General features: G+C 36.4%; 1 protein-coding gene across 4 annotated transcripts in view; it reads right to left on the bottom strand.

Annotated features, from left to right (window-relative positions):
• Nucleotides 1-1193: 1193 nt before the first annotated feature.
• Nucleotides 1194-13692, bottom strand: part of DDHD1 (DDHD domain containing 1) — a 108459-nt gene continuing 95960 nt past the window's right edge. For 2 of the 4 annotated variants that reach the window (XM_047079634.1, XM_047079637.1), the window contains 4 exons: nt 12843-13095; nt 11642-11833; nt 8759-8842; nt 1194-3900 (listed from right to left, as the gene is read on the bottom strand). In XM_047079634.1, coding sequence (XP_046935590.1) covers nt 3719-3900; nt 8759-8842; nt 11642-11833; nt 12843-13095 — 711 coding nt within the window. In that variant the 3' untranslated portion in view covers nt 1194-3718. The remainder of the gene's footprint in view (nt 3901-8758; nt 8843-11641; nt 11834-12842; nt 13096-13692) is intronic. The other 2 variants (XM_047079636.1, XM_047079638.1) reach the window with 1 other exon arrangement.

Below are 13692 nucleotides of genomic sequence, written 5' to 3'. Positions count from 1 at the left end.
AGTTCTTTCTCTAGTGTATGATTATTATACCCTCTTTTTAGCTCTGCCTTGACCCTAACTTAGTGTCACACGTTTCTTCTTTAGCTCCGTTTCCATGCCAACAGGGTTGTTTAAAAATACTTTTAAGACAGGGGCACCTGGCTGGCTCAGTCAGAAGAGCATGCAACTCTTGCTCTCAGCTGTGAGTTCGAGCCCCACATTGGGTATAGAGATTAAACTTAAAAAGACATTAAATACTTTTAAGACATACTCAATTTTCTCAATTGTCCAAATGTAGTAGCTGAGAAGACAGAAATATTAACCAACCTAATTAATCAGAAAGCCATTCAACTATTTTTCCTCTACTGCAGGCCTTACAGCAAAACCTCTAGGTCTGGTCTGCTCCACTTTAAGGGGCTCAGGTGCCATCACTGAAATGAGTGGTGAGCTGTGATACTGCCCTGACGGTTTCTTTCCCCGGCTACTCTGCAGGGGAATGCAAACCTGGCATATGGTGTGTGAAATGCCTTGCAGACTAAGATACCTCAGCCCCCAAAGAGGAAACAACAGAGAGAAAAAGAATGAAGATGAATGTTCACACATCACTGCCTGGAGGCTTCTATAGAACATGTGCAGTGTGAGAATTTTCAAAGGCTGACAGATGTGCTTTAATAGAAAGAGGTAAAAGATAAGATTCATAAGGCTTGCTTCACATTTTATAGAGGGATAGGTCTTGGGAAGCCCAGTATACTTTATAATTATGTTTTAAAATACAGTAATGTTGGATTATAACATAACTACTGCTGAAAATAAAGTGATGAGGGATGCCTGGGTGACTCAGTCGGTTGGGCGTCTGACTTTCGCTTAGGTCATGATCTCACAGTTGGTGGGTTCGAGCCCTGGGTTGGGCTCTGTGCTGACAGCTCAGAGCCTGGAGCCTGCTTCAGATTCTATGTCTCTTTCTCTCTCTGCCCCTCCCCCACTAGCGCTCTCTCTCAAATAAATGTTAAAAAAAATTTTTTTTTAAAAGAAAATAAAGTTACGAACTAACAAAAAGGCTTTAGCAAAGGTCAATTTCAAAGTACAAATAAGGTAAGATTTAATCCAAAACATTCTCCTTATTCTAAGTTTTGGTAATTCATGGGACCCTAACTGGATTAAAATAGAACGATATGACCAGTACTCTGAAGAATCATCATAGCGTGTACACAAAATAGAGAATAAATTTTTAATGGTATCAAAAACAGAACTTTTTGGCCAATTTAGTACTTGCTGGAATAAAGTTGCAAAATGTTACTCAGTAACGGACTTAGCTTCTAAATCAAGCCGGAATTACACATACTCTGTATATTACTTGAGTATATACAAGTACATTCCATGATAACATGCAGAGACATGGAAACAAGAAGAGTACTATCAAGTCAAGATCACCATCTCTACTCTCTGTTGATGAAATACACTGAAAACAAAACACCTGTTCAGTAATCCAGAATAGCTAATTTTGAAAAGGGGGTTTTAAATGTTGCTCTTTTCAAGAACTCAGATAAACTCCGTGGGGTTAAATTTGATTTTGTTTTCTCAACGTGAAAAAAGAGAAGCAGATAATCTGCTATAGCTATGGGAATATCTTTTTCTTTTTCTTCCATATCAAATTAAAAGGTTTGATAGACTTACTGTCCCCAGGAAAAAGGACTCTTCGCATTCTACTGGTAAGAATGAATCCCTTAAAGCTCTCAGACATACGAGTGTCACACCACCTGCAGCAACATATGCTTAAAGTACCTTTAATGAGACGGTCACATGAGACAGGAGTTTAATTTTCCTGAGAACTAAAGTAGACGTATGAAATAAAACAGGGTATGAAAGTGACCTGAGTTCACAGGAGTCTCTAAATTCGAAAGAGATTGCTTCAGCTTTGCGAAGATCTCATCAAAAGCCTTTTATAGCAAGAGTCACATATTTGGTCACGGGGCTTCGGGGCCTTTTTAAGCACTCAAAAGAAGTGCTTTATGTTGTGCAAATTCCATGAAAGCCCAGGACAAGGGACTGATGGTGCTCAGGAAAACCTACAGGTGAGCCCACAGATTCCACGGCTTTTTGTAAAGAACGTAGTGGGTGAGATGCACAACTGACCAACTTTGCTCCCAGCTTGACAATTATTGGGCAGCTAAGAAAATCCTTGGAAGATAAGCAAAGACAGCACCTTACGTGGAACCTAGGGGAAGCCACTCAAAAGTGAGTTAGTTGGGGTAGAGATGGCTACTGGTCTCTTCTAAGTAACTCCTCCTTTGTATGTGAGAACCACAGAACATATACGACAAGGAGGACAAAATATCGGCTTCACAGTCTTCTCTCCAAATTACGCATTGCAACTTCTGTTATCATTACTGTCTGCAAACTACTAAGAGGTCACGTGGGAATTGTAGTCACTGAATAGCATATAAAAGAATACAGTGCAGCTTCAATCTGAGCTCTTCTATTTGCTCTGTAATCTAATTCAAGGCACTTTAAAATGTTTTGGTGCCTTAGTGTATTAACACGAAACAGGAGGAAAACACTCATTTACTTACCTCAAGGAGTACTACAGAGATGACTGAATCTTAAAGCACTTTGAGCTCCTCAGATGAAAAGCACTGTGGAGACAATCACAGCGGAGGAATACTCTTCCAGTGCCTCGGGATCCTGATCTATTGTGTCTTGTGCCTCAACCATGTTTTCTCGAACACTTCACAAGTAAAATCTGTGAGTGGCACTCCATCCCTTTATATATGTTAATTGTTTGGCACACAGATGTTTATATATTGAAAATAGTTGTAGTATTCACCACTCCAAAGTTGTTTTCTAATTTTCCCATAAGGTTAATGAAATGTAGCCATGATGGAGTACTTTGTGTCAAATTTAGAAAACTTTAGCTTTCTTCTGAGGTACATGTGACATAACGAAAAGTTCATTTTGTTTTCAAAATAACTGAACTAGTGTTATTTATGTGAAACCACAAGTTTTTAATGACAAAAATACTGAAAGTATGCCACAGTGTCTATATATTCATCTGAAGAGTACAAAGATGGAGTTTTGAGGAAAAAAGGGTCTTAACACTATAGAAAAGAAATGTGGTTCTTAAATTGTTCAAAGGAAACATTTTAAAAATGTAATGCTTCATGTATTGAAATAAAGCAGTTAGAGGTAATAAATTATAAATACAGTAGTTCAAATATTGTTTCTTTTTTTAGCATTAGTTTTTCTAAGCAAGTTAAATTCAAAAACACCTTAAACTCTGTTATCCTCTTCTGTCAAAGGACCTGTGGAAATAGAAGCTTTTGCAGAAATCGACAACAGTAATAACACCTTGTGGTCTTTACATAGACTACACTGGATCTTGACCATTTTAGAGTTACAACATATTTTGGTTAATACATTAGATTCAACTCATTAATATGCCTTTATATTTGGGGGAAATTAGATTGTGATTTATAACGTAGTTCACCCAAACTCAATTCCAGGTCTTGCTTGATTCTCTGCAGGAGGCTCTGTCAGACTCATAATTAAAATGATGAAAAGTGTAAATATCTTCTTTCAGACTGAAAAAATATTTGTTTTTTAAATAAAGTGCTTTAAATTCAAATATTTCTTGCCCTAAACAAAACTGAAACACACTTAAACCTGAAATCTCCATCATATCTTGACACACATATTTTAACAGGAAGAAATCAGTTTGGAGCCATTAGTGTCCTTCAAGAGTTCAGATTGGATCTAAATTGGGTTTTGCATTATTATCGTGCTCATGTTTGTACATGAAGGTTAAAAGAAAGAGGGCAACATCCAAGGATGACCAATAGGCGGTATGAGATGTGACAGCTGACCAATAGCGGCTTTCCACAAGGCCTTCTCGGAGTTCAAAATCAATTCTGTGATCCAATTCCACTGAAAGGAAAAGAAAGTCAAACAAGTGAATAAGTATTACAATATGTTCTATATAGACTCTACCTAGAGTTGAGAATAAAAAATTAGCTAATAGAAATGATTTTTTTATCCTTTTTTCCCCCCTCTTTAAAGTGACTTTCCACTCTAATCTCATGGAAAACAAACAAACACCCATGACAGACTCAATAGCTCAGGATTCTATTTGGGAGAGTCCTTTCCTTTGTATGCTTAGGTCAGTATGGGATAATAAAGGAATAAAACAAACAAAATTGCTTGGTATCATAGAATATGTTTGGAGTAAAGAAACTGGCCTCAAATCCTAACTTTCCCATTTAATCTTTGTTCCTAATCTGTAAAATAAGAAAAACAGCCCTCTGGCAGAAGTGTGGGCCAGGCTTATGTGCAATAATGTCTGGGAGTGCATGCAGCAGGTCACTCAAACGCCCTCTCCATCACCTCGTTCTGTGGTTACTTTTTGTAGTCCTAAACTGCCTTCCTCCCCATGTGGCCACCATGGCACAGCCTGGTCCCCATGCAGTCAGCAGGGCCTCACATGTGCCTGAGACATACAAGTCCTCACTAAATGTCTGTTTGATAAAGAATCCACTGGGTGGCTGGGACAGTTAAACCAGGAGGAACAGTGGTGATCCCTGGGAGGAAGGACTTCATTTACAACAGTGCTGTGCTCAAACAATTCAGTGAATTTAATCAAGTCTTTTTCTAAAAGCCACAGAAAGTCCTTGCAATACCTGTTGGAGAAAAATCAAGGCTATAAGAGAATTGTAAAGGATCCATTTAATAAGTCCTTAGAGATAAAACACTTAGAAAAATAATACTTTGATCTCTAGGAATTCCTTTAAAAGAGTCAATGAGCTGTAGAAGACTTTGAAGGAGCTATCTTAAAAACAAAGAACACCCAAATCTTCGTTCGAAGTGCCAGAAGATGTAGCAAGTGGCAAAAATCAACGAGGCTGGAGAAAAAGCTGGGTTTTGTTTCACACTGGGAATTTGGTTAGTTGCACATGGGAAATCGTATCACTCTAGAGAATGATTTCATATAAATGTTTAGCTAATGCTTACTTTAAATAGGTATTTTGTGACAATATCTTTTAGTGATTTAAAAGGGCATAGAGTTGTTACTTTTCTATTCAACTATGCTTTTCTGACAAGGAATGCCCACTGATCTATCTGTATATTTTAAGGTTACCCTTAAGCAGCATAAATACCAATTAGGTTATAAAACACTTGTAAAATATATTTACAAATTTTTTAAAACTTTTTTTCTCACTTAAATTACAATAAGCTAATCCGTAATACAGCAGAAATAGCTGAAATCTATATGGGGAACTGGGGGGTAGTAATGTCTGAATCTTTTATCTCTTGTACTCCATAGGACATTTGAGTTCGATTTGTCGGCACATTCTGGCACAAGATACAGGAAGATGAAAAACGAGGAGACTGGAATTCTCAAGCGTGAAGAAGAGAAGTCAAGCTGGAGGTAGTTACAAAGAAAAGAGGAGAAATAAAATGAAAAACAGAAGAGATGAGAAACCCACACATTAATATCGGCAAAGACCACGAAGTTATCATTTCTACTTTAAAATGCCACTGTAGAACAGCCTTTCCTAGTCCAACGGCCTTAAGTTAAACTTTTGTTTTAAAGTTAAAAAAAAGGGATTTGTGTTTTGTTATAACAACTATTATTTGGCTTTGATTTTATGTCCCTGAGATTTATTCTTAAATGTGGTTACTGTTGTGAAACACTGCCTTTCATATACTAGACACTCAAATGCTGAACTTAATTATTGCCCTACTCTATGCCCTTGTCATTCTTACCACCTACAGTCAGTATGGTTAACTAGACTTGCCATCTCTCACCCTGGTTATTTATGTGTAGGCTATCCTCATCAAAACGGGAATTAGGTAGCCAGCCTGTACCCGATGAATCTGTTTTAGTCTCTCATCCTCCTTCCAAGGTTTACAACAGGTAGTGTGGTTGCCAGTGCAGGTGACCTCACAGGTGTTGGTTCTGCAGGCGGATGGATGGAATAAGGTGGGCCTACGTCTCACGTCTCTTCCTTTTATGTAGGTCACAGAATTCCCAAGGGAGCAAGGGTCTAGATGGCAGTTACCATTCTTTATGTGCCGTGAGATGAGCTCTTGGCCCAAATAGGCCTAAATCTATATGGAGTTGCCTTGGACCTATTTTCTTAATATTAGCACATCAAAAATGAGTGGCACAACACAGCGGGTAGTTTTTTCCTAGTTTTACTCACTGAATTAGGTCAAAGAGAAAGGAAAACATAATATCATCACTCTGTCCCTTTTTTCTCTCTTTTGAGTGCCTTAAGTGCTAGAATTCCTCTATCCACAAAGAAAGGAATGAGATCCTGAACTGAAGAGAAGTGAAACTGAGAAAAAATACTGTGGGATCTTATCAATCATCAGCAGTTGCCTTATACTGCCTTAAAGCATGGGTTATTTTCTTTTCTGGGGAGTCTGGCACAGAGGCCTAGTTCCCTTCCTATTCCCCAGAGTGAATGTTTGCAGTGTATGAAGTATGTAGGAGGTGAAGTGTCATCAGGACTGTGCTTTCATCAGAGAACTCTCTGCACAAGGCTTGTCCACATGGATACTGTATTAGAAAACATAACACATGTGAATAGGAAGTGCACATCTTAGTCTTAAAATGTGTACTAATTGGACAGGTTTCTATTGCTTAATGGCTTTAACTTCCTTGGAGAGAAATTTTCAAAAACTTAATGAATCTTAAAAGTGGTCTTATTTCTAAGTATTAATTTTGGTCATAATTGCATGATTTTTGGCTACAGGCAGACACCAAGAAAAATACCAGTAAAGCAAGTTGTGTTTTCAAATGACTAGCAAAAGCTTCTTTCATAGTAAAAAAGATTATGCTGAGTTCTTGCTGGGTAAATTATGTCTTGTTATTTCTGTGTTGCCTCAGAGCAACTATACATTTCATGTGGTTAGGTGTTTGACATCAAGGAATATTTACATTTTGTGAACGGTTATAATTTCAAATATATTTAAGGATATTCTCTATCCTTGATATTATAATCAGTTTTCATATCTGCCAAAATAATTTCCCAACACTAATCTGTCCTGAAAGATATTCAAATACCTAATGTTTGATAACAGATGGGCTTTGTGGGTAAATCTTGAATACAAAAAAACTCCAGGAGATGGCCCTCTACAATCTGGTTTAAGAAACTTTTCCAATCACATTCAGAACTATTCCCTTCTATTCATCCTTGGCTCTTCTCAAGAAAACTAACTACATACATACATACCTCTACATACCCTGTGCTTTTCCGTATGCTGTTTCTTCTCCCTGCAATGTCTTTTCATCACCGTGTGTCCAAATTCTACCTCCACAGAGCCTTTTATAATTTTTCGAGGTGAAAGCATTTTCTCATTCCCTAGAACTGACGGAGTCCTTTACCAGTACCTTTGTTATGTGGCTCATCACATCTACCATATGTTATAAATATTTATGTAGCAATCTACTTCTCTACTAGGTAAATATATATTCTCTAGAAAATGCTCAATTTCCACACTAGCATTTAGTATCTTTATGGGCAGTACTGACGTCTGTTTCATTTTGGTATCTTTTCTAGTGGCTATCTTGGTACTTTGGCTCATGGTAAACATTTAATAAATAATTGTTAAATGCAAAAAAGTAGGGGAAGAGAAATAGAAGCCATACACACATTACCATTTGAATCAGTTTGGTGTAGTTAATGTTTAGATAGCTGGGATGGTTTTAAGATAATACGTGTAAGGGCTACTTGAACGCAGGATAAATGAGTGGATTAACTTCCGTGTTGAATTAAATATGCAAAAACCAAAGTCAAATAATTTCTTCAAGGATGTGACTAACTATTACATGAGCAGGAGGCAGAGAGAGCACTTATATAAGATCATTCCTTAAGGGAAATTCATGAAGTTTCATCAAAACAAACTGTTGCTAGGGAGCATAAAAACACAAACCAGTTTGTTATATTAAAATACTGTTTTGGAATTTTTATCAAGGAAGTTTTTTTGAAAACAGAAGAAATATGTATGGAAATTAGCAATTACATAGAGAAGTTGTAAAATTAAATGTGGTTAAAAATCCAAGGAAAAACCTGTAACATTTTTTGTTAAAGACAAAATCCAATATTAAAAAAAAAAAAAAAAAAAAAAAAAGGAAAAGGAAAAGGAGAGGAGCTGTGGAAAAAGGAATGAAAGTTAATGATAAAAATGATTTTAAACTAAGATTAATCCTTAGTGGTACATTTAGAATCTGCTAAAAATTAAGAGACTGAAAATATCTCTTGTATCCAATAATGCTAATTTTTAAATGCAAACCTACCCTTCTTAAAGAAAAAATATTTGTGTTGAAACCAGATAGCAGCAGCTAGGGCACACCCACAGCCCTAAGTAGTAGTGGTACTGATACCTGAAATAACTAGGAATAATTACATTTCTTACACTATGAGACTTTATATCTAAATGTCTTACATGTAAAGAACAGTGAACCTCTTTGCAGCCTTTGGGACAATAAAGGAGGAAGATGACCTCATGCTTTTCTTCCCTCTCCAAAAGGTTGCTTCTTTGTAGGAATGTATAGGAGTATCATTTTAGCACACTAAGGGACTAATCAATACTTGGGTTTCAGGACCCCTACTATTTAAGGTTAGAATATACAGGAAAAAATTACATATCAAATGGTCTGTAATGGTTAACATTCAAGCTGATCTCATAGAAGAACTGATGCAAGTTTTCAGTGAGCAGAAGACCTATAAGTGGATCATTTTTATTGTACTCTGAGTGCTATTCCTGACATATACCATACCGAGGGTATTATCTTTATTCTGCATTACATTTTCCGGAAAAAGAAGTTGTGGGAGATTAAAGAACGATTCCTGAAGTCTGAAATCTGTGAAAAAAAAAACACAAGATGCTGTAAAGTGTTGGCTGATGGTTACAAAGGGCCTTCAATGATGCAGTGGCCAAAAGTTAGAACAACACTCCCAAATATGCTGATTAAACCTAGCATACATAAAGAAGTACACACTTTGGTTTTTATGAAGAGCTCTTTCATGGAAAATGTAAGCATCATTAACTTGGCAATACAATGTCATAATCTGTTAACACCCAGATATCCCCAAAATTAATAGCTCATTTAAGTTCTAAACTTGAGGCAAAACAATGTTAAAAGAAATAGATATTTTCTTTCCGTAATATGATACAAACATAAGGGAGTACAAGAAATGAAGCCATAAAACTACCATAAACAAGCCCGGACTTTTCAAAAGAAATGAAGACTAGCTATTGATATTCAACTTGATGAGAATAAAGTGGTTTCAATTGACAACACATACTCTTCAAAGAGAGAAACCCTGATGGATCATGAAAATTCAAAGCCTGTGTCCATCTTACCCTCAAAAAGCAAGAGAATCAAAGTTGGCAGCTTCAGAATAAAGGTCGTCAGGAACTGAGGCAATCAATGCAAGCAGAACGAAGAAAGGAAGGAAGCCAGAATCACCTAATCACAATGACCAAATCCCAGAAAGAAGGCTTAAGGAAGAAAGGTTTTAGGATTTGCAAGATACAGCCACTATGTGCATAATAGAGCAACTATGACATAAACATCCAAATCAGGATTACAAAGAAGAGTGTATTATTGAAGCAAGTCTAACAATTAGTAAGGCAAATCTTGAGAATCTGATTTTAAAAGGTGGAATTCTACTATAATAGTTTAATTTTAATAGTTACATCTATGTCTAGAGATAAATATCTATAACTAAGACTCACGATTAGCTCATATTTAGTGGAGTCTATAGTCTACAAGGACTTTACCATTAAGACCAACAAAGAAAGAATTTATATGCAAGACTGACAGAAAATGTATTTTGTTAAGCTATCAAAGTATAATGATGCAATGCAGCTGAGCACCTCTATTAATTGTTGTCCTGAAAGAAGAAACAGGTTTCTCTGTTATCATTTTGAAATTACTATGTTAAATAGTAAAAAGACCACAGAAACAGCTTTCTTCCTTCAGATCCTATGGATTCTCTCTTTGTCTTCGTTACCCTTTCTTGGGGGCTCAAATCCCACTTCATTCTTGTTCCCTCAGTCACCCTAATGTTTATTTACTAGCATCATTGCTGTGTATTAACATTACAAGGAATTGTGACTTTTTACCTGTCATCTTACAAAATTCTTTTAAACTATTTTTCTTCAGAAACTTTAGAGCTGTGATCTCTGTATGTCACAACAGAGTTTTGTATTTTTACAGCCGCATTTCTGAATAAGTAAAAGTGAAAGCTTAAGTCAGCAATAATAAGAAAACGAAAAAAATGAATTTTATACAAATATCAAAGTCTGAAATGAATTTTCTAGGCAGTGTTCAAAAGGCTTACAATTATAAAATTTTTAGTAATCAGAGTCTCACATAAATAGGAGTAAGTTAAAAAATGCTATTGGTCCGAATAGAAATGTCCAACTCAGGAATGTCCGGGATAATGGCTCCTGGAGTAGGGCTAACTGTGGAGAAAGATCCAGCCTCTAGAACCACCACACTTGAACTTCCTTTTTAAGTATGTTTGATGGATGGCAATGGACACTGGTCATTTTAAAATACAGAGTAGCAGACACAGCAAGAAGACAAGGCTACAAGTATCTGAAATAAAATCTGTTTAAACATTTATAGAGAAAGAAAGGAAAAGTTTTCCCTGATTGCTATAGTAACAAAAAGCAGCTAGTCTGAGAATCTACATTTCTTTATATAAGTCAATGGAAAAATAGGACTTATTAGTCTTCTTTTATGGACACTTGAAAATAAGGCTCAAATTTAGACCCTTGGGATTAAATATATATTAAATGTATAAGAGTTTCACAACTATGCAAGATTTTAAACCTTAGAAGTCTACTGGAAAGAATTAAATAGAGCTCCATTCTAATGCTAAGTCCAGCATAACTATCCATTCACTTATTCATTTCTTGAATATCTACTTTACACTAGGTAGCTGGGATAGAACTGGAAACCACACAGCGGATCCAATACAATATAAGCTTGAAGGCCTTTGTAATTTGGCTGGATGAATGAAACTCTAGAATTAGCAGCAGGATGGCTTTTAAAAAGTATCAAGAATATACACAGCACAGGTTTAAAGCAATTACATGAATTTTTAAGGCTGAGAAGACCATATTTTTTAAAAATCTACTTTCTAAAAATCAGGGTGCTTTCTCCCAAAGAGATTTGTTTTATGCTCGGTGTTTAAGACCCTTGTGCCACCAGGCCCTGATTATTAATGTTCTTAATTCTTCATTCACCAATGCAGAGAGCAAAACTGCATTTACCTGGGAATTATACTTAAAAATATAATCAGGGGCATCTGGGTGGCTCAGTCGGTTAAGTATCCAACTCCTGATTTCAGCTCAGGTCATGATCTCACAGTTGTGAGATTGAGCCCTGTGCCAGGCTCCATGCAAAGTGTGGAGTCTGCTTTGGATTCTCTCTGTCTCTCTGCCCTTGCCCTGCTTGCATGCTCTCTCTCTCTCTCTCAAAAAATAAATAAAAAATATAATCAGAGGAAAAGTACTTTTTTTAAAAAAAAGCTAACTTATGCTTTACATTTCAGAATTGACTGCTACCGTTAGTATCTTCATCCTCCCCGCCTTCAAGTTGTAAGAGATAGAGTATTAACTTAACGTAAGAAAAATATGAACTAACATGCAGAATCCAGAAAGCCAGAACTGCTATGTGGAAGGGTCTGTGTTGCAACAGTGGTAGTGGGAAGCGAGCCAAGTGACTTCTTCTCGTCTTCTATTGAGTCTTTTGATGTCTCAGATGGCTGTGATGTAGATGAGCGTCCAAATCTTGATAACAACATCCCTCCAAGGCCCTTTCCAATGCTAGCAGCCCCTATATTTCGCAAAACAGGGCAGTCAGTCTGTTGGAATCACACCACATACCAAGCTAAAGAGCACCATCCATAGTTACAGCCAATTGGCAGACGTTCCAAGTCCTAGTCATATTTTTCCAGGGTGGGAACATAGGAAAGTTACAATTTACACTGTAGGTTTCTAAGTAAAAATGGTGTTGAATAGAATGAGAGTTGTACAAACTGCAGGAATACAGTGTACAAAAGAATAAAGATTCTATTTTATTCAAGTGATCACTGTTGATTACAATATTTGGGAAGATTAAAAACGTTAATGAAAGAATCATACCATTGACAGGGGCATATATTTACTATTGATATGCTTCACTAATGAAGTTAAGTGAGTATGTTATAAAAAGCTATCAATAAACAAATCTGGGAGTATGACAAAGTGAAATCTCAATGAAAAGCCTATCTATAGTGCCATCTTGTGGCACTTTATATTAAGGCAACCTATAACTAAGAACAACGGACAAATTCAAGGGGCACATAAACTAGCGCTACCCCAAACATTGTGGCTGGTGCTGGAGATGATTCAAAGAAATTAAATATCCTTGTTGACCCCAGGACAGACACGGTTTGAGAGACTGTTAAGACATGAATTGCAGAACTGGTTGGCAGGGACACCCTTAGAACTCAAGCACTCCCTCATTTTACAGATGAGGAAGCAGACCATTAAAAATGATGGGACTTCCCCAAGATCTCATAGTAGGTGGTAGGGCCAAGATTAAAATGAGGGCCTTGATTCCCAGACCTTTCCTTGTCTATCCAGCTATCTCATATTCTACATGTACAAGATCTGATCTAGTTAGAGAACCTTTGGGGATTTTAGTTCTCAAGTATGAACAGTGAGAGAGTAGTTAATTCTAGACATGGGTATTAAATGTTGGATGTTTTGTAATATGCAGAGTATTTTCAAGTACCCCAAATTTAATGCCTATCTAAAAAAGTACTTACATTTACTGATAAGAAATACTTAAGAGAAATTACCTAATATGCTTGCTTTGCCTATGTTTGTTATAGATTCCCCGTAGTGTCGACGGGACAAGACTGGTGAGGTCACAGGGCTTGGTATTGTTGAAATGCCTTCATTCTCTGAAATTGAGGTAGGTTCTTTTGCTGGGTGGAGAAAGCTTGGCTTCATATGCTCATAAGGTAGAGGATTAGAAGTATTATACCAGTGGATCTGGACAGGTGAAATGTTGCTGTAGTGTTTCAGTATTAATGGTTCTAATCTATAAGCCTTGATTTAAAAAAAATGCAAAGAAACACAACATTAAGGCACAATGCTTGGATTTTAGTAAACTGTTTATTCTTATTGTATTGCATGCTCAATAGACCTTAGGGAATTAAAAAAAAAACACCTGGTATTTCTAACATGCATTCCCATTTGTTCACTATTAATAATATGTAATTTGGTCTAATTATATATCCTTAATGATGAGATTATGGAAAAAACCAATTAGTGTTGGTCTAAGCTAACAGTGCCCATTAATTTGTTTTTCAGAAAAACAGATTCATTTTTATTAGGTTCTGATATCATATAACAATTAGATTTATGTTAGTCTCACCAACAAAGCTGAAGCAATAAACAGTAAACTAGGACACAGTAAATAAAGCCAATCTGTAACATCTTAGAAGCTCTTTGTAAACTCTATTTTCAAATAGATTAACATAGTAACAGCACAAATTAGATGCTGATTAAAGACCATTTGTCTGATGTGAAGAAGGGATGATATAGCAGAAAAGACAATGAATGGACTTGGCATTAGAATTCCCCAAGTTCACATTCTGGCCTCTGTCACTAACTGAATAATACCTACCAAGTCACAAGGTTTCA

Source organism: Lynx rufus, unplaced genomic scaffold (genome assembly GCF_022079265.1).
Source record: "Lynx rufus isolate CCGP_SWC_20201006 ecotype Redwood Valley unplaced genomic scaffold, mLynRuf1.p SCAF_17, whole genome shotgun sequence".
NCBI lineage: Eukaryota > Metazoa > Chordata > Mammalia > Carnivora > Felidae > Lynx > Lynx rufus.
The sequence above is the reverse complement of the archived record's forward strand: the minus strand, read 5'-3'. Positions and strand labels throughout refer to the sequence as shown.